General features: G+C 42.0%; 1 protein-coding gene across 1 annotated transcript; it reads left to right on the top strand.

Annotated features, from left to right (window-relative positions):
- Nucleotides 1-2,387: 2,387 nt before the first annotated feature.
- On the top strand, nucleotides 2,388-19,457 carry LOC127623976 (zona pellucida sperm-binding protein 4-like). The gene is made up of 11 exons (XM_052098543.1): nucleotides 2,388-2,450; nucleotides 5,461-5,926; nucleotides 6,006-6,193; nucleotides 6,265-6,362; nucleotides 6,433-6,590; nucleotides 6,663-6,855; nucleotides 6,926-7,073; nucleotides 7,155-7,230; nucleotides 7,304-7,364; nucleotides 17,517-17,673; nucleotides 19,431-19,457. Exons 1-11 carry the CDS (start codon nucleotides 2,388-2,390, stop codon nucleotides 19,455-19,457), a joined length of 1,635 nt encoding a protein of 544 aa, XP_051954503.1.
- Nucleotides 19,458-20,843: the final 1,386 nt, after the last annotated feature.

The raw sequence follows: 20,843 nt of genomic DNA, 5'->3' as shown, positions 1-20,843 counted from the left end.
TATTGGAACGATGCATCCACTGTCTATCTGTACATTTATTCGAATTGTTTGACGATCTCTTTTCAGCGAACGAGGGTCTCCTTGACGACCGGAACGATAGTGAGTTCACAGCCGGTGGTGATGCATCTAAACTTAGTCTTTTCCAGGACTGACATTAAGATTTGAGTACAGCAGCGAGAAGCTACTGGTTTTGTCCCTACTATTGTTTCATTGCGAATACTATGTCTTGTTGTATTTTGGTTGTAAATGTGTTTTGAGTATTCTGTTGTATTGTAGTCTGAGATTACATTCTTATAGGACAGCGCTGGGCTGAGTTAACCAGTATCAGCCAGCGAACGATTGTGACAAACTGATTCTTTCTGGCAGCATGTGATAAGTGTTTAATTGACAGACCATTATGTGGAATGTGTATTTGTTTGTATCTCATACTGTTTTTTTCTCTTCCATTCAGAATTGGGGTTCCAGTATTAGCCAGAGTCCTCTGTGTGTGGTGGTGGTTCGGCTATCGGTCTGCAGTGTTCACAGCGGGTGATTTGGTGCTGTGTGGTGAGAGCACGAGTAATTGCTGTTTATTGGATAGGCAAGATGAATCCCCCAATTCTGAAGTGGTAAAGTGTGTGTGTGTGCGTGTGTGTCTGTGTAACCAGCTCCATGATTGATGGATTCCTTTTTAATGTTTGTATATTAAAAGATACCAGTTTTGCATTTTATTGTGTGTATTGAGGAATAAAACCTGTGAAGTGCTTATCCTTGTCTGATACCTGACTCAGCCACTGCGAATCTGTGTTTTACAATTGATGTATCTGTGGGTCCCCGGACAATTTCCGGGGTGGCGTAATCGGTTTAGTGCCGTAATTGGCATTGCAGTAAACTCTCGATTGCATACATGCCACAATAACATTAACCTTCCCAATCAAAGATAAATGTAATGAAGCCCACCTATCCACATCTCTCGAAAAACTTTTTATTAACAAAATGAACATGAACTAAATGACACAAATTTACTGGGAATAAAATTGCCAAATACTTCATGCCCTGTTTGGGCCACTGGAAGGCACCTGGCTGGAAAGATTTTACAGGCAGTACGCTGTCAGAGACAAAGCTTCGAATTTAGACCAATTGACTCTGTATCCTGAGAACTTAGAAAAGGAATTCATAATTCTGTGGAGGCAAGGCATAGATCTAACTAATAATATATCATCTCCGTAAAGCAAAAGCTAATGCAACATACCTCCCACCACCACCCCTGGAAATTCATCTTCCTTTCTTATCGTGACTGTTAATGGCTCCAAGGCCAGACGGAACAATAATAGGGAAAGAGGGCAACCCTGCCGGGTGTCCCATCCAGAGTAAAATAGTCTGAAATAATACATTTGTTTGTACCGCTGCTACCGGATGTCTATAAAGTAACTTAATCCATCCAATAAATGTATTCCCGAACCTGTATATTTCCAAAATCTTAAAAAGATAATCCCGGGGGCCTGGGTAGCTCAGTGGTAAAGATGCGGCATCCACCCCTGGAGTTCGCTAGTTAGAATCCCAGGACATACTGAGTGACTCCAGCCTGCTCTCCTAAGCAACCAAATTGGCCCGGTTACTAGGGAGGGTAGAGTCACACGGGGTAACCTCCTCGAGATCGCTATAATGTGGTTCGCTCTCGGTGGGGTGCGTGGTGAGTTGTGCGTGGATGCTGCGGTGGATGCTTCGGTGGATGCCATGATGCCTCCACATGCACTATACACTATACCTCCGTGGTAATGTGCTCAACAAGCCACATGATAAGATGCGCAGGTTGACGGTCTCATACGCGGATGCAGCTGAGATATTTGTGGATACTGAGGACCAATTGATCTCCATATATACATTAATGCCAACTATATGATGTGGCAACACCTCTAAATGCACCAGGGCCTGATCTGAGACTAAGATGTTTCGAATTGAGCAATCCACAACAGATGAAATGAGGGACTTAGATATACAAAAAAATATATTCTAGAATAAATCTTATGGACTGATGAAAAAGTGTATTGTCCCTACTAGATTTACATTTATGCATTTGGCAGACGCTTTTATCCAAAGCGACTTACAGTGCAATTATTACAGGGACAATCCCCCAGAACAACCTGGAGTTAAGTGCCTTGCTCAAGGGCACAATGGTGGTGGCCATGGGGTTCGAACCAAGGATCTTCTGATTAACAGCCCTGTGCTTTAGCCACTACGCCACCACCACATCCTACTAGATGGTTTCAAAAGTCTCCAAATATCTGTAAGACCAAGATTTGTACACATCCTGTGAAGCGTCAATGTTGCACTAGGGGGCTTACACACTTTTACTTCACTATGATCAAGAACTGAGTCCATCAAAAGTCTCCTCCTAATCTTATATCATGAGGAGTGCCAGCGGCTTGCAACATCCCTTCAAGATCCATAAAAAAGCCATGATCATCAGCGTTAAGTGCATAAATATTAGCCAAAATCAACCTTTGTCCCTGAATTTCTGCTAAAACAATAATGACTCTTCCTAATGTATCTTTAATCTGTTTGAGACATTTGAATTGTGGATGTTCACTCATCAGTGTATTGACTCCCCTGCTCTTACTTGAGCCAGCACTAAAGAAAACCCCATATCTTCTCAAATTGTTCAGCTTCCTGCGGGGAAAGAGGTGTTTCTTGAAGAAACACTATATAATATTTCTTGTGTTTAAGAAAAGAAATAACCTTCCTTTTTTTATGCGGTGCCCCAACCCATTCACATTCCACAAGGAGATAGATGGTCTGCTCATATTAACATTGGACATTTTGACATTTGAAAAAATATAGATTGTGTGTTAAAAATAAAATTGTAAAGACCACATTCTAACATTGGTGCAACAGTCGACCCCCAAACATCCCCCAGAACAAAACAGAAAAAGGAAAAACATGCACATTAACTCCGCGCATGACAGAGCCAACCGTCATCCATCCCTCTAAACAAGAGTCCCTGTGACAACTTTGCCATCTGATTGCTCATGTCTGGTGCTTCTTTACAAATTGTACGAATTGAACACATTTCTCTCTTGTCGAATTCGCAACGTCTAGGAACTAGAAAAAACTGTGATTCTTCCAAGAAAGCCTTCCTTTACTCCTCGTCTTAACTCAAGATCTTGATCAGATGATCTCAGAAATTTGGCCAGAATTGTTAGGGGCCTGTCTCCCTCAGAGGATCTCTGAGCCTGAAGTCTGTGAGCTCCCTCGATTTCCAGTTTCTGGTCTGTTATGTCTAGCAGGCTCAGGAATTGCTCATCTAGGAATTTCTCCATATTTCGGCCTTCTTCGACCTCAGGAATTCCAACAATTCTGTCGTTGTTTTGCCTGTTACAATCCTCAAAGTTTTCCAACTTTTCCCAGAGACACTCCAAGTCTGTCTTGGTCGCTAGCGAGTTAGCAGCTAATTCCCTCTCAGATGACTCCAAAGAATTTATCTGTTTCTCGACGTCCCCCACTCTAATAACCAATGAATTTAGTCTCTGTTAGATAATTTTGTCATCCAATGTATTTAATTTATTTTGTTGATCTGCAATCCCCCTCTCGATACGGCTCAGCTGAGGGAAGAAAGAAATGACACAGACACCCAATGGTATCAAATCCTTCTTCCAATTTTATTGTTCAGCATTCTGTTATATGGTCCAGAAAAACCACATTCCACTGGACCCCCACCAATGAAATAGTTCTTTACCTTATATGGGGGTGACATACATGTTTGAGCTACATGTGAAACGTGGGAGTAGAGACAAGAAACACATTCCTAAAGAACACATCCTTTGAACAAGGAGCAGCTTTGCTTTGTGATGACACAGCAAGCTACATCACCCAGAGAAGTTGTTGAGAAGCATTAATTATTTCACAGTCTCCATGTCAGTGATCGATCGACATATTACAGCAAGATCCTCCAAGTCAGTAACGACCTTTGTCAGCATTGCCGTCATGTTCAACAGTTGACACTGAATCTCTTTCACCTTAATGGCCAAATTGAGTCCTTAGTCTGTGGCCTTGTCAGGGGTATCGGCTTGAGCATGTAAGTGTCTCTAAATGTCTCCAGAGCCCGAGGATTTTGAATTCTTTGACATATTGTCGTCATAGAACAGTTATGAAACAGGGTGTATCAAATTTCACCGGTTTATGACACAAAAAGTATTAAAACTAACAAAGTACGCAGAGCTCGCCATTAAGGTGTCCGAATCTCGCATGGCACCCCACGACTCACACACACCGGCCCACCCTTGACTACGCCACTGCTTATATATTGATCTGTTTCTCACCCAAAGCAATTGTATCACTTTAGAAGACTGTATTACTTTTACTATGATCGTATGTGCTTTTTGACCTTCTGAGTTCTGATCACCAGTCACTTGCGGTCACTACGGACCTACAGAGCTGAGATATTCCTCTAAAAGCCTTAATCTGTGTTCTGCAGAAGAAAGAAAGTTTAACACATTCAGGATGGCATGAGGGTGAGTAAATGATGAGAGAAATTTCATTTTTGGGTGAACTATGCCGTTAAACTCAGGGGCTGAGTTTGGAATTGTAGACAATTAGAAATTAAAAATTGATGTGTTAATACTGTTTTCAACAGTAGCAGTTCTAGCTTGTATGGCACCATGGGTGGATCCTGCTTACATTTTGACATCAAAAGCAAAAAAATGATCTGATGATTTTGATTATGATCATTTTGATTATTGCCTAGATACAGTATAACTACTTAATGGAAATGAACCACCTTCTGTTCCTAGAGTGGTAAAGCACATAACTGGTAATCAGAAGGTCGCTGGTTCGAACCCCACAGCCACCACCATTGTGACCTTGAGCAAGGCACTTAACTCCAGGTTGCTCTGGGGGATTGTCCCTGTAATAAGTGCACTGTAAGTTGCTTTAAAAGCATCTGCCAAATACATAAATGTAAATGTTCCTGTTGGTTCCACACCGTCCTTTGCAATCATTGTGAAAAAATACTGCAGGTATTCTTCTTACTATTAAAAGTACTTTACCTTATAGTAAATATAATATTTAAAGAAGAGGTGACATGTAAACTACATAAAAATACTTTAGTACACCTTTTACTGATATACATATGCTTTGGTGTACATATTGGCTTCTGGGCATTTCATCATTTGTTGTGAATTGTTTTAATTAAGTTGTGTGAAGACTAGCATGTTAATTAGACTAAATGTGACCACACAAAATCTTCAGGTTAACTTTTTAGAATCAATTAGAATCACCTTATCTGTAAATGCCCAGTCTGATGAATGAAGACTGTTAATTGAACAGGGAGTGACATCGTTAATGAGCTGCACTTCATAGGATTAAAAAGGGATCCACTTGAATGATGAATTCAGTTGTGGAGTAATGGCAGAAAGTATGGGTACATTTCATCTTTTGGCACTTTGTGTGTGGTTTTGTGCTTTCTGTCATGCTGTTCCACAGTGGAGTAATCTGCCCCAGGTGCCTCAAGATTCAGTCTTCCAGCAAAGTGGCCAACAAGGAGGGATTCCAGCCAGGAGTGGTCAAGCTCTTGCATTTCAGCCAAGTGATCAACAGTTTTTAACTCCACAGCAGACTCGACGACAAGGGGGAAATCCAGCCCAGAATCTTCAAGCTTCAGTCCTCCAGCAAACTAGAGGAGGAATTTTAGCCAAGAATCCTCAAGATGTTGTGTTCCAGCCAAGTGAACGGAAGTTTTTGGCTCAACAGGCCCTGCAACAGCAAACCGCACACCAGTTTTCTCAAGCGTTTCCACCCAAGCAGCCAGTGGCACAGGCAGAGCCTCTTGACAAGTGTGCTGTAGCTGATTATGAGCAGATCCAATGTGGACCACCTGGTATCAGTGCTGCTGAGTGTGACGCTATAAACTGCTGCTTTGACGGACAGCAGTGTTACTATGGGAAAGCCGGTAAGTGTGTTGAGCCAATTGTAAGGTTGTTCGTATTCAACTGATTCTCTGAGGTAACTTGCTCTCTACCTTGAAACAGTGACCGTCCAGTGTATTAGAGATGGCCAGTTTGTGGTTGTGGTGGCTAGAGATGTTACACTGCCTTCACTAAGTCTGGATACAGTCCGTCTGTTGGGTGGAAATGACCCGCCTTGTGCTCCAGTTGGGTCCACACCTTCCTTTGCCATTTACCAATTCCCTGTCACAGCTTGTGGCACAAGCATGATGGTGGGTACTGGTGCTGTTTAGACTTGTTTTGCTTGGAAAGGAGTGGATGCTAACCATGTTGTTGTTTGCAGGAGGACAATGGATATGTGGTGTATGAGAACAGAATGACTTCATCCTATGAAGTGGGGATTGGACCACTTGGTTCCATCACAAGGGACAGTCACTTTGAGTAGGCGATCTATGCTTTAGCTTAAATGCAATCTTTGACTTGTGCTACAAGCTCACTGTCTGTTGTCCAGGCTTCTCTTCCAGTGTAGGTATTCTGGCACTGCTGTTCAAGCTCTGGTTGTGGAGGTCAACACCGTTCCTCCACCTCCACCTGTAGCTGCTCCTGGACCCCTCAGAGTGGAGCTTCGCCTGGCAAATGGACAATGTGTCACAAAAGGATGTGCAGAAGGTAATGTGCTGCTTCTCTATATCGCTGTCTCGAAAGTGTAACTAGGGTTTCTAAAATGTTGTCCTCCTGCAGAGGATGCTGCATACACGTCCTACTACAGTGATGCTGATTACCCAGTCACAAAAGTCCTACGACAACCTGTGTATGTTGAGGTGCACCTTTTGGAGAGGACTGACCCCAATATTGTCCTGATGCTGGGACATTGCTGGGCGACATCATCCCCTGATTCCCTCAGCCTGCCTCAGTGGGACCTTCTAGTTAATGGGTGAGTATAACCCCACATTTGTGTCATTGGTCTGTTTTGAGCTAGTCCTGACTGTTACTCTGCCTTCCAGATGCCCTTACCAGGATGATCGTTACCTCACCACACCGGTTCCTGTGGATGGCTCCTCTGGTCTTCAGTTCCCAACCCATTACAAGCGCTTTATTGTGAAGATGTTCACGTTTGTGGATCCAGCATCATTAGCTCCTCTGCAGGGAATGGTATGATTACCATCCAACTTTCAACACCCCTAAACCCTTAATGGTTCTTATGAATGCTGTGGTTAATCCCTTCTTGCTCAGGTCTTCATCCACTGTAGTACATCGGTGTGCCATCCCTCTTCCACTGGCTCCTGTGAGCAGAGCTGCACCAGGCAAAGTAGGTGTATTACTTCACTGTGGTTTGTCCTTTTGTAAACCGCTTTTAACCTCTGCCTTCTCTTGTATTCCAGAAAGAGATGTTGGTGAGAACATTGAAGAGACTGTCGTTTCCAGTGGAGGCATTTTCTTCATGTAAATTTAATAAAGTTACCAGACACAAACAACAGTCTGAGCTGTTTTAATGAGGTGTGGTGTATCTGCAAAAATCACCGAGGCTGCAAGCAATACCATGACCATTATATAGAAGGGTATGCAATTGTTAACCGATATGCCTATTGTCTCCGGTGTTTGAATTTGCTCAAGTGCAGAAGGGACATGCTCAAACCAAGGAGGTACTGTAAACAGTTCAAGATTTCCTCAGGATCAAGTGTACATTGAGTTCTCTCCACGGATGTCTTCAACCTCACTACCATGAAAAGCTAAGAGGGTCAAAGGTATACCACATAATTTAAACTGTGGTGATAAATGCACAATTTTGCTTTGTGGGTGTCAATAGAGGTGCCTTTCCAAGTGTTTGACAATTCTCTTGAATGTTTTGGACATCCATGAGAGAGACAAGCAAGTTTGAATACACTCTTGGCTCAATTCAATTAGTCAACGCTTTCCCTAGTGTGTACGTGCTCCGAGAACTGGGAGGGAGGAGAGACCATGTTGCCACCATAACTGATTGACATCGTTTTTGTGCCAGTAAATGCTGACTTTATAGTACATTTCTAATAGACTTCAGTTTTGATGGTTATATTATGAACATTGCTTCTCTTCAATATAGTCTTTCTGTCTGCTTAAAGCCAGTACAGTTAGACAAATCTCAAATGTGACTTGTTAAAATATTTAACCCTTAAATGCCCATACATATTTGGCTCTTTTGAATCACTTACTGTATACATCACAAATGCCCTCCGTGTAAAATTTTCAAAACAATAAGAAAATGACAAGCTATTTTCATATACCAGAATGAGCTTTATTGCCAAGTATGCTTACAAGGAATTTGACTTTGACCGACTCTTCCAGTACACATACAATACAGCAACAAGACTGCTTATTCTAGTTTTATTAAAACCAGCTCCATAAATGTAGAAATACAGAATAGGACAATAAAGCAAGTCAATGTAATGGCAGAAGAAATGTATTTAGTTGTGTATTGCTCACTAATTATTGCTCAATGGGGCAGTTTTTTTCAATTCACATTGATTCAAATAAAAACCTATGTTGAATCAACATTTTACCCTCAATGAATACCCCTGTGGACACAAACTAAACATCGCTCTCCACAGCTCCTCTCCGAGAGAACACTAAATATTTGCCACTCTTCCTATCAAACAAATTCCGAACCCCCAGCCATCTGCTTGATCTCCTTGAAAGCAGCCACCCTCCCCATCTCCGCACACCACTCCGGAAATGAGGGCGCTCCATCCGACTTCCCTTAAAATAATTTTTGACTGGCCCATTGCCACAAAATACAGAGTCTGGGGCAGAATTCAATTTGAGTGCCTAAAACGTAACCTATAAAACTCTGAACCTTCTACCAAAATTCTCGGATCTTAACACAACCCCAAAAAATATGGGTTGCATCTCCATCTTCTGATGGGCATGGCCAGCAGGTGGGTGAGTCTTTAAGACCAAGCTTATACAATCCAGAGGGGGTCCAACAGAATCTGTGTCAAATCTTAAATTGCATAAGGAGAACCTTTGCATCTACAGACTTGACATTTTTTAGAATCCTAGCCCACACTCCTTCCTCCAAGTTCAAGCTCTGTCCCCAGACTCTGAATTAGCAGGGAGTAATACACTGATGCCTCATGACCTTTTCCAAAAGCAGTAATCACCCCTCCCAGAGTATCTGCAGCTATAGGGGGGGTATGTGCTACTCCCAAAAACAATACAGAGGAGGTGGCGCAGCTGTAAATACCTAGAGAACTGATATCTGGGAATCCAAAAATGTTTCATGATATTCTGCAAAAGCGTCATTTATACATTTTGGATCCACTAAATTCTCTCCATTGTCAAGTACAACTGAATTAATAGCCCTACTTGTCTGTATTTTTTTAAGCCTCCAAGCCAGGAGTTTTCCTGCCTTCTCACCCTGATCATAGTATGACTGTTTCAACCACAGTAAACTAGTTGCTATTTTATTGGTAGTGAGTTCATTATATTCAGATTTTAATAGGAGAAGCTTTTTATACTTTTCAGTGTCATCACAGTAATACAGCTGGTCCTGCAGTTCCTTTATTTGCTTGTCAATGTCTTTCAATTTATTTAGATGTATTTTAGATTTATGCCGAGTGTAGCTCATTATTTCCCCCCTTATATAGGCTTTAAATGCTTCCCATTTTATTGATGCACTGGTCTGGTCTTTATTAAAATTAAAATATTCCGTTATTTTTTCTTAAAGAAATTCCTCAAATTCTGCGGACTTCAGCCATTTAGCTTGAAACCGAAATGGAAGTGGAGATGAATAATAATTGGGAAACTTAATTGATAAGATAATTGGGGCGTGGTCTGAGAGTAGTATAGTCTCATACCAGCAATTCTGAATCATAGATACCAGACCAGAAGAAACCAAAAAGAAATCTATCCGAGAATATGTTTTAAAGGTAGCAGAAAAACATGAATACTCAATCTTGCTCGGATAAAGTTGTCTCCAAATCTCCACTAAATTAAGATCTTTCATAAATTTTCCAATCATTTTCCTGGCTTGTTGGTGGGATGTGTCGGAGCTATTTGAATGGTCTACTGCAGGATGTATCACACAATTAAAATCTCCTCCGATGATGAACTGGCCCCTATAAGCTGACATAGTTAAAAAGAAATGTTGGTAAAAAGCAGGATCATCCCCATTGGGGGCGTATAAACATACCAAGTTGACTAATGTAGATATTATAGTTCCACTAAGTATAATAAATCTCCCAGATGGATCCAAATATTTATCTTTTAGATCAAAGGGAACTGATTTATGAATCAATGTTATGACCCCTCTTGCATGAGTCGTAAAACTAGAGGAGAAAACCTGACCAGGCCACCTAGATCTAATTTTATTCACATCTTCATCTACCAAGTGTGTCTCTTGTAAGAAACACACTGTACTCTTCATTTGTTTAATTCTGCCCAGTACCTGTTTAAGCTTGACAATTTTGTTCAGACCTCTTACATTCCAACTAGACACATTTATAACAGAGGTATCAAACATAAATTATGTAATTGAAAATATCTCAGGCCCTGTAAAGTCATCAAACACAAAAAAATATGGAGTGAGCCCCTTATTACAAAACCCCACACATTTCCCCAAACAAAATGTGATGCTAAACCCTTTAAAACTAGGAACTTGGGTTATATAAAACGTTTCATCCATATAGTGGGTAACGCGTAAATCTGCACACATAACATAGCCACACATGGGCTAGCTGTAGTAGAAATGTTTGGACCATAATAAAACTTGACGCACATAAACTTGCACACAGTGCGTGATAAATACAAAATCTATATCAATAATACAAAAAAAAGAAAAAAGAAACATATCTTAAGACAATCGTGCCAGTAACGTATTTTAACAAAAAGGCAACTTACTAAATTGTCCGTTGAATTTTGTCCATTTTTATGGCCATACTCGTCAGTGGTTCCATTGCAAGAGGAACGAGAGAGAAAGCTTTAAGTCACGTAGTCGTCACAAGTCTGCGAGCTTATTTCCTGAACATATTCTTCAGCCTCAACAACCGATTTAAAAATCCTGCGTTTGTCATTGTGCATGAAGATCAGATGAGCTGGGTACAGCATGCCATACCGAACATTCAGTGCACGAAGCTGGGTTTTCACACCGTTGAAGCGCTGCTGTAGTTTACGTGTCTCTGCGGAAAGGTCAGGGAAAAAGGCGACTCGTTGATTCTCATAGCGTACCTCCGTCATCTTCCTGGCGGTTCTCAGGGTTGCTTCCCGGTCCCGGTAGTTCAGAAACTTCATTATTACCACCCGTGGCGATGTAGATTTAGGGTTAATAGGCCCGATCCTGTGTGCTCTCTCTATGATGGGGGCGAGGTGAATCCTTCACCTAGTGTATCTCGGAGCCACTTCTCCAGAAAACCACACAGATCTGAGCTCTCCGATTTTTCGGGCAGCCCAACCAGTCTCAAGTTAGAGCGTCTGCTTCTGTCTTATTGCTCTGTAATTCTGTCGCAAAGGGTCTCCACAGTTTTCTCCAGTATTTTAACTTTGCCTTGAAGAGAAGTTACATCATCTTCAGTTTGCAAGATTCGCTCCTCCGTCTCATTAATTCTTTGAGAGTGTAACTGTATATCCCCTTTTATATCGTTAATCGCTTTCAGCATGTCGGTAGATTGTTTGGCTATGTCACCTTTTAACGACAGAATTTCTTTGAGAAGGTCACTATTTGTCGGACTCGGCGCCTCCGGTGTTTCAGGTGTCTCTAGAGTCTCCGATGCCTCCCGTATATTGGCTTCATTGGGAATATCCAGCGGTATTTTGCTAGCATTAGCCGTGTCCACATTAGCCCCTTTGCCTTGTGAAGCCGTTTTACCCGGTTGTTGGCCAGTTTTAGCGTTTTTTGGTGGCATATTGTCCAGTAAAAGCGCGTGGGTCAAGAACAAGTAGAATTATGTTTATTGGTCCAAGTTAAGGGTAGTTTCAAGGGATTTAACAGCGAGCCTCACGCACATGCAGCCTCCCACTAAGACGCCATAACCAGAAGATTAGGATTAGTAATCCCCCCTCACAATCCACTCTGACCAGCAGAAAGGGGACTTAATAACACATCATTTAGGGTTCAGCCATATGCTCGAGGCAACATTTAAATAATTGTCTGAATTAAACACTCTGGACTCTGCAGATAACGGGGTGTAACTTAACTTCTCCGGTTAGTTTGATAGAAAGGCTTTGCAATGGCCAAATAGGGGCAATAACTTTCTGTTCAATACAAAAGCAGGGAGGGACTCTCTCAGGTGGAAGCGACCAATGAGCCAAATATCTGAGACTGAATGCATAATAATAAATCAATTCTTGGGTAGGCCTAGACCACCTTTGTCAAGCGGCCTATGTAACTTACTGAAATGTAATCTGGACCATTTACCATTCCAAATAAAAAACTTTGCTGTGCTATCAAATTGTTTGAAATAAGAGAGAGGGACATCTATCGGGAGAAATAGTAGCAGGTAGTTACATTTTGGAATACAATTCATTTTAATAACATTAACCTTCACAATAATAGGTACATGTAATGAAGCTCAGCTGTCCACATTGCTCGAAAACCTTTTATTAATGGGTCAAAATGAACTAAATATCACAAATTTGCTGGGAATAAAATGGCCAAATACTTAATGCCCTGTTTGGGCCACTGGAAGGTGCCCGGCTGGAAAGCCTTTACTGGGCAGTACACTGTCAGAGACAAAGATTTGGATTTAGTCCTTTACTTTAGTACACCTTTTACTGATATACATATGCTTTGGTTTACATATTGGCTTCTGGGCATTTCATCATTTGTTGTGAATTGCTTTGAATTAAGTTGTGTGAAGACTAGCATGTTAATTAGACTAAATGTGACCACACAAAATCTTCAGGTTAACTTTTTAGAATCAATTAGAATCACCTTATCTGTAAACGCCCAGTCTGATGAATGAAGACTGTTAATTGATCAGGGCGTGACATCGTTAATGAGCTGCACTTCATAGGATTAAAAGGGATCCACTTGAACGATGAATTCAGTTGTGGAGTAATGGCAGAAAGTATGGGTACATTTCATCTTTTGGCACTTTGTGTGTGGTTTTGTGCTTTCTGTCATGCTGTTCCACAGTGGAGTAATCTGCCCCAGGTGCCTCAAGATTCAGTCTTCCAGCAAAGTGGCCAACAAGGAGGGATTCCAGCCAGGAGTGGTCAATCTCTTGCATTTCAGCCAAGTGATCAACAGTTTTTAACTCCACAGCAGACTCAACGACAAGGGGGAAATCCAGTCCAGAATCCTCAAGCTTCAGTCCTCCAGCAGACTAGAGGAGGAATTTTAGCCAAGAATCCTCAAGATGTTGTGTTCCAGCCAAGTGATCGGAAGTTTTTGGCTCCACAGGGTCTGCAACTGCAAAATCAAGGGTGGGGTCCAGCCAAGAATCCTCAAGATGTTGTGTTCCAGCCAAGTGATCAGAAGTTTTTGGCTCCACAGGGTCTGCAACTGCAAAATCAAGGGTGAGGTCCAGCCAAGAATCCTCAAGATGTTGTGTTCCAGCCAAGTGATCAGAAGTTTTTGGCTCAACAGGGTCTGCAACTGCAAAATCAAGGGTGGGGTCCAGTCCAGAATCCTCAAGCTTCAGTCCTCCAGCAAACTCGAGGAGGAATTTTAGCCAAGAATCCTAAAGATGTTGTGTTCCATCCAAGTGATCAGAAGTTTTTGGCTCAACAGGCCCTGCAACAGCAAACCGCACACCAGTTTTCTCAAGCTTTTCCACCCAAGCAGCCAGTGGCACAGGCAGAGCCTCTTGACAAGTGTGCTGTAGCTGATTATGAGCAGATCCAATGTGGACCACCTGGTATCAGTGCTGCTGAGTGTGACGCTATAAACTGCTGCTTTGATGGACAGCAGTGTTACTATGGGAAAGCCGGTAAGTGTGTTGAGCCAATTGTAAGGTTGTTCGTATTCAACTGATTCTCTGAGGTAACTTGCTCTCTACCTTGAAACAGTGACCGTCCAGTGTATTAGAGATGGCCAGTTTGTGGTTGTGGTGGCTAGAGATGTTACACTGCCTTCATTAAGTCTGGATACAGTCCGTCTGTTGGGTGGAAATGACCCACCTTGTGCTCCAGTTGGGTCCACACCTTCCTTTGCCATTTACCAATTCCCTGTCACAGCTTGTGGCACAAGCATGATGGTGGGTACTGGTGCTGTTTAGACTTTTGCTTGGAAAGGAGTGGATGCTAACCATGTTGCTGTTTGCAGGAGGACAATGGATATGTGGTGTATGAGAACAGAATGACTTCATCCTATGAAGTGGGGATTGGACCACTTGGTTCCATCACAAGGGACAGTCACTTTGAGTAGGTGATCTATGCTTTAGCTTAAATGCAATCTTTGACTTGTGCTACAAGCTCACTGTCTGTTGTCCAGGCTTTTCTTCCAGTGTAGGTATTCTGGCACTGCTGTTCAAGCTCTGGTTGTGGAGGTCAACACCGTTCCTCCACCTCCACCTGTAGCTGCTCCTGGACCCCTCAGAGTGGAGCTTCGCCTGGCAAATGGACAATGTGTCACAAAAGGATGTGTAGAAGGTAATGTACTGCTTCTCTATATCGCTGTCTTGAAAGTGTAACTAGGGTTTCTAAAATGTTGTCCTCCTGCAGAGGATGCTGCATACACGTCCTACTACAGTGATGCTGATTACCCAGTCACAAAAGTCCTACGACAACCTGTGTATGTTGAGGTGCACCTTTTGGAGAGGACTGACCCCAATATTGTCCTGATGCTGGGACATTGCTGGGCGACATCATCCCCTGATTCCCTCAGCCTGCCTCAGTGGGACCTTCTAGTTAATGGGTGAGTATAACCCCAGCATTTGTGTCATTGGTCTGTTTTGAGCTAGTCCTGACTGTTACTCTGCCTTCCAGATGCCCTTACCAGGATGATCGTTACCTCACCACACCGGTTCCTTTGGATGGCTCCTCTGGTCTTCAGTTCCCAACCCATTACAAGCTTTTATTGTGAAGATGTTCACGTTTGTGGATCCAGCATCACTAGCTCCTCTGCAGGGAATGGTATGATTACCATCCAACTTTCAACACCCCTAAACCCTTAATGGTTCTTATGAATGCTGTGGTTAATCCCCTTCTTGCTCAGGTCTTCATCCACTGTAGTACATCGGTGTGCCATCCCTCTTCCACTGGCTCCTGTGAGCAGAGCTGCACCAGGCAAAGTAGGTGTATTACTTCACTGTGGTTTGTCCTTTTGTAAACCGCTTTTAACCTCTGCCTTCTCTTGTATTCCAGAAAGAGATGTTGGTGAGAACATTGAAGAGACTGTCGTTTCCAGTGGAGGCATTTTCTTCATGTAAATTTAATAAAGTTACCAGACACAAACAACAGTCTGAGCTGTTTTAATGAGGTGTGGTGTATCCGCAAAAATCACCGAGGCTGCAAGCAATACCATGACCATTATATAGAAGGGTATGCAATTGTTAACCGATATGCCTATTGTCTCTGGTGTTTGAATTTACTCCAGTACAGAAGGGACATGCTCAAACCAAGGAGGTTCTGTAAACCAATCAGGTGTACATGGAGTTCTTTGGGAGAGTTCTCTCCATGGATGTCCTTAACCTCACTACCATGAAAAGCTGAGGGTCAAAAATACACCGCATAATTTAAACTGGTGATAAATGCACAATTTTGCTTTGTGGTCGTCAATAGTGGTACCTTTTTAAGTGATTGCTTAAAGCTTTGACCGTTTATGGTGTACACTTTGATTTCAAAAGGGATCGTCTTGCAGTGTTCTTTCTCAATCTCTGGACTAAACTTCCACTGCCAGAACCACCCTTATGCACATCTAAATTCAAATGATTGGCTAAAAAATGTCAAACTAGTTGTAGTACTGGGTTTTTCTTCAAAGTAGAAAAACTTGCTCTTAACAGCTAAAAGTTTTACTTGGAATGAACCAGTTGACATGGATCTTCCGTGAACCATTGACGCAAACCAGTGTTTTGGACATCCCACGAGAGACTGGGGAAAGCTGGTGTAAGCAAGTTTGAATCCACTCTTGGTTCAATTAATCCAAGCTTTCCCTAGTGTATGTGCTCTGAGAACTGGGTGGGAGGAGTGGCCATGTTGCCACCATAACTGATTGATGCTGTTTTTGTGCCAGATAAATGTTGACTTCATAGTAGACTTCTGTTTTGATGGTTCTATTATGAACCTTTCAGTGCAGTCTGCTAAAAGCCAGTACAGTTGGGCAAATCTCAAATGTGACTAAAATATTTAACCCTTAAATGCCTGGCATATTTCCAATACATATTTGTGTCTTTAGAGCCCCATTACTATTGTCACATACAATGAGTGTATAATTTTCAAAACAATATATTGATTATATTTTTCATGACTAAGAATCAGAATGAGCTTTATTGCCAAGTATGCTTACACCTACAAAGGGTTTATGCAGCTTTAGGGATGTATGCTACTCCCAAAAACAATAGAGGAGGTGGCGCAGCTGTAAATACCTAGAGATCTGGGAATCCCAAAATGCTGAACCAAATTTTCAAAAGATCTAAACACTCCACTCACAAATACGTCATAGAGTGTAGTAATCCCCCCTCACAATCCACTCTGACCAGCAGAAAGGGGACTTAACACATCATTTAGGGTTCAGCCATATGCTCGAGGCAACATTTTAATTAAATGTCTGAATTAAACACTCTGGACTCTGCAGATAACGGGGTGTAACTTCTCCGGTTAGTTTGATAGAAAGGCTCTGCAATGGGGCAATAACTTTGTTCAATACAAAAGCAGGGAAGGTACTTTTAGACACATTGAACAAATATTTGTCAATGCGAGTCCATAATTAGCACGCCATCAAGTGCACTGGGCGGCGCGAGTTTCCATACGCAGGTATGTTACACTTATTTTAATGTTGGGTTCACAAGACCGTGATTTCTTAGATTGAAATGTTGTGTATTATATATTAACAGTGACACGGGGGCCAGGAGGTGGTGCAGCAGGCTTTGTGGGCACTGTTAGGCTTTATGCGACCCATTGCTGGTCCTGTGAATTAGGATTACTTGCATCCGTTAGTCATTCGAACTGGAGCGCTTCTGAACGGAGATGTATTCTCCTCTGCGAGCTGTCTACGACCATTCCTCTGCCTTTTATTGGAACGATGCATCCACTGTCTATCTGTACATTTATTCGAATTGTTTGACGATCTCTTTTCAGCTGAACGAGGGTCTCCTTGACGACCGGAACGATAGCGAGTTCACAGCCGGTGGTGATGCATCTAAACTTAGTCTTTTCCAGGATTGACATTAAGATTTGAGTACAGCAGCGAGAAGCTACTGGTTTTGTCCCTACTATTGTTTCATTGCGAATACTATGTCTTGTTGTATTTTGGTTGTAAATGTGTTTTGAGTATTCTGTTGTATTGTAGTCTGAGATTACATTCTTATAGGACAGCTGGGCTGAGTTAACCAGTATCAGCCAGCGAACGATTGTGACAAACTGATTCTTTCTGGCAGCATGTGATAAGTGTTTAATTGACAGACCATTATGTGGAATGTGTATTTGTTTGTATCTCATACTGTTTTTTTCTCTTCCATTCAGAATTGGGGTTCCAGTATTAGCCAGAGTCCTCTGTGTGTGGTGGTGGTTCGGCTATCGGTCTGCAGTGTTCACAGCGGGTGATTTGGTGTTGTGTGGTGAGAGCACGAGTAATTGCTGTTTATTGGATAGGCAAGATGAATCCCCCAATTCTGAAGTGGTAAAGTGTGTGTGTGTGCGTGTGTGTCTGTGTAACCAGCTCCATGATTGATGGATTCCTTTTTAATGTTTGTATATTAAAAGATACCAGTTTTGCATTTTATTGTGTGTATTGAGGAATAAAACCTGTGAAGTGCTTATCCTTGTCTGATACCTGACTCAGCCACTGCTGAATCTGTGTTTTACAATTGATGTATCTGTGGGTCCCCGGACAATTTCCGGGTGGCGAATCGGTTTAGTGCCGTAATTGGCATTGCAGTAAACTCTCGATTGCATACATGCCACAATAACATTAACCTTCCCAATCAAAGATAAATGTAATGAAGCCCACCTATCCACATCTCTCGAAAAACTTTTTATTAACAAAATGAACATGAACTAAATGACACAAATTTACTGGGAATAAAATTGCCAAATATTAAAAGAAGGCACTAGAAGGCACCTGGCTGGAAAGATTTTACAGGCAGTACGCTGTCAGAGACAAAGCTTCAATTTAGACCAATTGACTCTGTATCCTGAGAACTTAGAAAAGGAATTCATAATTCTGTGGAGGCAAGGCATAGATCTAACTAATAATATATCATCTCTGTAAAGCAAAAGCTAATGCAACATACCTCCCACCACCACCCCTGGAAATTCATCTTCCTTTCTTATCGTGACTGTTAATGGCTCCAAGGCCAGACGGAACAATAATAGGGAAAGAGGGCAACCCTGCCGGGTGTCCCATCCAGAGTAAAATAGTCTGAAATAATACATTTGTTTGTACCACTGCTACCGGATGTCTATAAAGTAACTTAATCCATCCAATAAATGTATTCCCGAACCTGTATATTTCCAAAATCTTAAAAAGATAATCCCGGGGCCTGGGTAGCTCAGTGGTAAAGATGCGGCATCCACCCCTGGAGTTCAGCTAGTTAGAATCCCAGGACATACTGAGTGACTCCAGCCTGCTCTCCTAAGCAACCAAATTGGCCCGGTTACTAGGGAGGGTAGAGTCACACGGGGTAACCTCCTCAAGATCGCTATAATGTGGTTTGCTCTCGGTGGGGTGCGTGGTGAGTTGTGCGTGGATGCTGCGGTGGATGCTTCGGTGGATGCCATGATGCCTCCACATGCACTATACACTATACCTCCGTGGTAATGTGCTCAACAAGCCACATGATAAGATGCGCAGGTTGACGGTCTCATACGCGGATGCAGCTGAGATATTTGTGGATACTGAGGACCAGTTGATCTCCATATATACATTAATGCCAACTATATGATGTGGCAACACCTCTAAATGCACCACGGCCTGATCTGAGACTAAGATGTTTCGAATTGAGCAATCCACAACAGATGAAATGAGGGACTTAGATATACAAAAAAATATATTCTAGAATAAATCTTATGGACTGATGAAAAAGTGTATTGTCCCTACTAGATGGTTTCAAAAGTCTCCAAATATCTGTAAGACCAAGATTCACACATCCTGTGAAGCGTCAATGTTGCACTAGGGGGCTTACACACTTTTACTTCACTATGATCAAGGACTGAGTCCATCAAAAGTCTCCTCCTAATCTTATATCATGAGGAGTGCCAGCAGCTTGCAACATCCCTTCAAGATCCATAAAAAAAGCCATGATCATCAGCGTTAAGTGCATAAATATTAGCCAAAATCAACCTTTGTCCCTGAATTTCTGCTAAAACAATAATGACTCTTCCTAATGTATCTTTAATCTGTTTGAGACATTTGAATTGTGGATGTTCACTCATCAGTGTATTGACTCCCCTGCTCTTACTTGAGCCAGCACTAAAGAAAACCCCATATCTTCTCAAATTGTTCAGCTTCCTATGGGAAAGAGGTGTTTCTTGAAGAAACACTATATAATATTTCTTGTGTTTAAGAAAAGAAATAACCTTCCTTTTTTATGCGGTGCCCCAACCCATTCACATTCCACAAGGAGATAGATGGTCTGCTCATATTAACGTTGGACATTTTGACATTTGAAAAAATATAGATTGTGTGTTAAAAATAAAATTGTAAAGACCACATTCTAACATTGGTGCAACAGTCGACCCCCAAACATCCCCCAGAACAAAACAGAAAAAGGAAAAACATGCACATTAACTCCGCGCATGACAGAGCCAACCGTCATCCATCCCTCTAAACAAGAGTCCCTGTGACAACTTTGCCATCTGATTGCTCATGTCTGGTGCTTCTTACAAATTGTACGAATTGAACACATTTCTCTCTTGTCGAATTCGCAACGTCTAGGAACTAGAAAAAACTGTGATTCTTCCAAGAAAGCCTTCCTTTACTCCTCGTCTTAACTCAAGATCTTGATCAGATGATCTCAGAAATTTGGCCAGAATTGTTAGGGGCCTGTCTCGCTCAGAGGATCTCTGAGCCTGAAGTCTGTGAGCTCCCTCGATTTCCAGTTTCTGGTCTGTTATGTCTAGCAGACTCAGGAATTGCTCATCTAGGAATTTCTCCATATTTCGGCCTTCTTCGACCCTCAGGAATTCCAACAATTCTGTCGTTGTTTTGCCTGTTACAATCCTCAAAGTTTTCCAACTTTTCCCAGAGACACTCCAAGTCTGTCTTGGTCGCTAGCTGAGTTAGCAGCTAATTCCTCTCGGATGACTCCAAAGAATTTATCTGTTTCTCGACGTCCCCACTCTAATAACCAATGAATTTAGTCTCTGTTAGATAATTTTGTCATCCAATGTATTTAATTTATTTTGTTGATCTGCAATCCCCTCTCGATACGGCTCAGCTGAGGGAAGAAAGAAATGACACAGACACCCAATGGTATCAAATCCTTCTTCCAATTTTATTGTTCAGCATTCTGTTATATGGTCCAGAAAAACCACATTCCACTGGACCCCCACCAATGAAATAGTTCTTTACCTTATATGGGGGTGACATACATGTTTGAGCTACATGTGAAACGTGGGAGTAGAGACAAGAAACACATTCCTAAAGAACACATCCTTTGAACAAGGAGCAGCTTTGCTTTGTGATGACACAGCAAGCTACATCACCCAGAGAAGTTGTTGAGAAGAATTAATTATTTCACAGTCTCCATGTCAGTGATCGATCGACGTATTACAGCAAGATCCTCCAAGTCAGTAACGACCTTTGTCAGCATTGCCGTCATGTTCAACAGTTGACGCTGAATCTCTTTC

Source organism: Xyrauchen texanus, chromosome 30 (genome assembly GCF_025860055.1).
Source record: "Xyrauchen texanus isolate HMW12.3.18 chromosome 30, RBS_HiC_50CHRs, whole genome shotgun sequence".
NCBI lineage: Eukaryota > Metazoa > Chordata > Actinopteri > Cypriniformes > Catostomidae > Xyrauchen > Xyrauchen texanus.
This window is presented reverse-complemented; position numbering and strand designations above follow the sequence as displayed.

Bases quoted from the DNA above. Each gene is read 5' to 3' on its own strand.
- LOC127623976 (XM_052098543.1), top strand. From the start codon at position 2,388: ATGAGGAGTGCCAGCGGCTTGCAACATCCCTTCAAGATCCATAAAAAA. The intron at 5,927-6,005 runs GTAAGTGTGTTG...ACCTTGAAACAG, and splicing joins GTGTTACTATGGGAAAGCCG to TGACCGTCCAGTGTATTAGA. The intron at 17,674-19,430 runs GTAAAGTGTGTG...TTCACTCATCAG, and splicing joins AATCCCCCAATTCTGAAGTG to TGTATTGACTCCCCTGCTCT.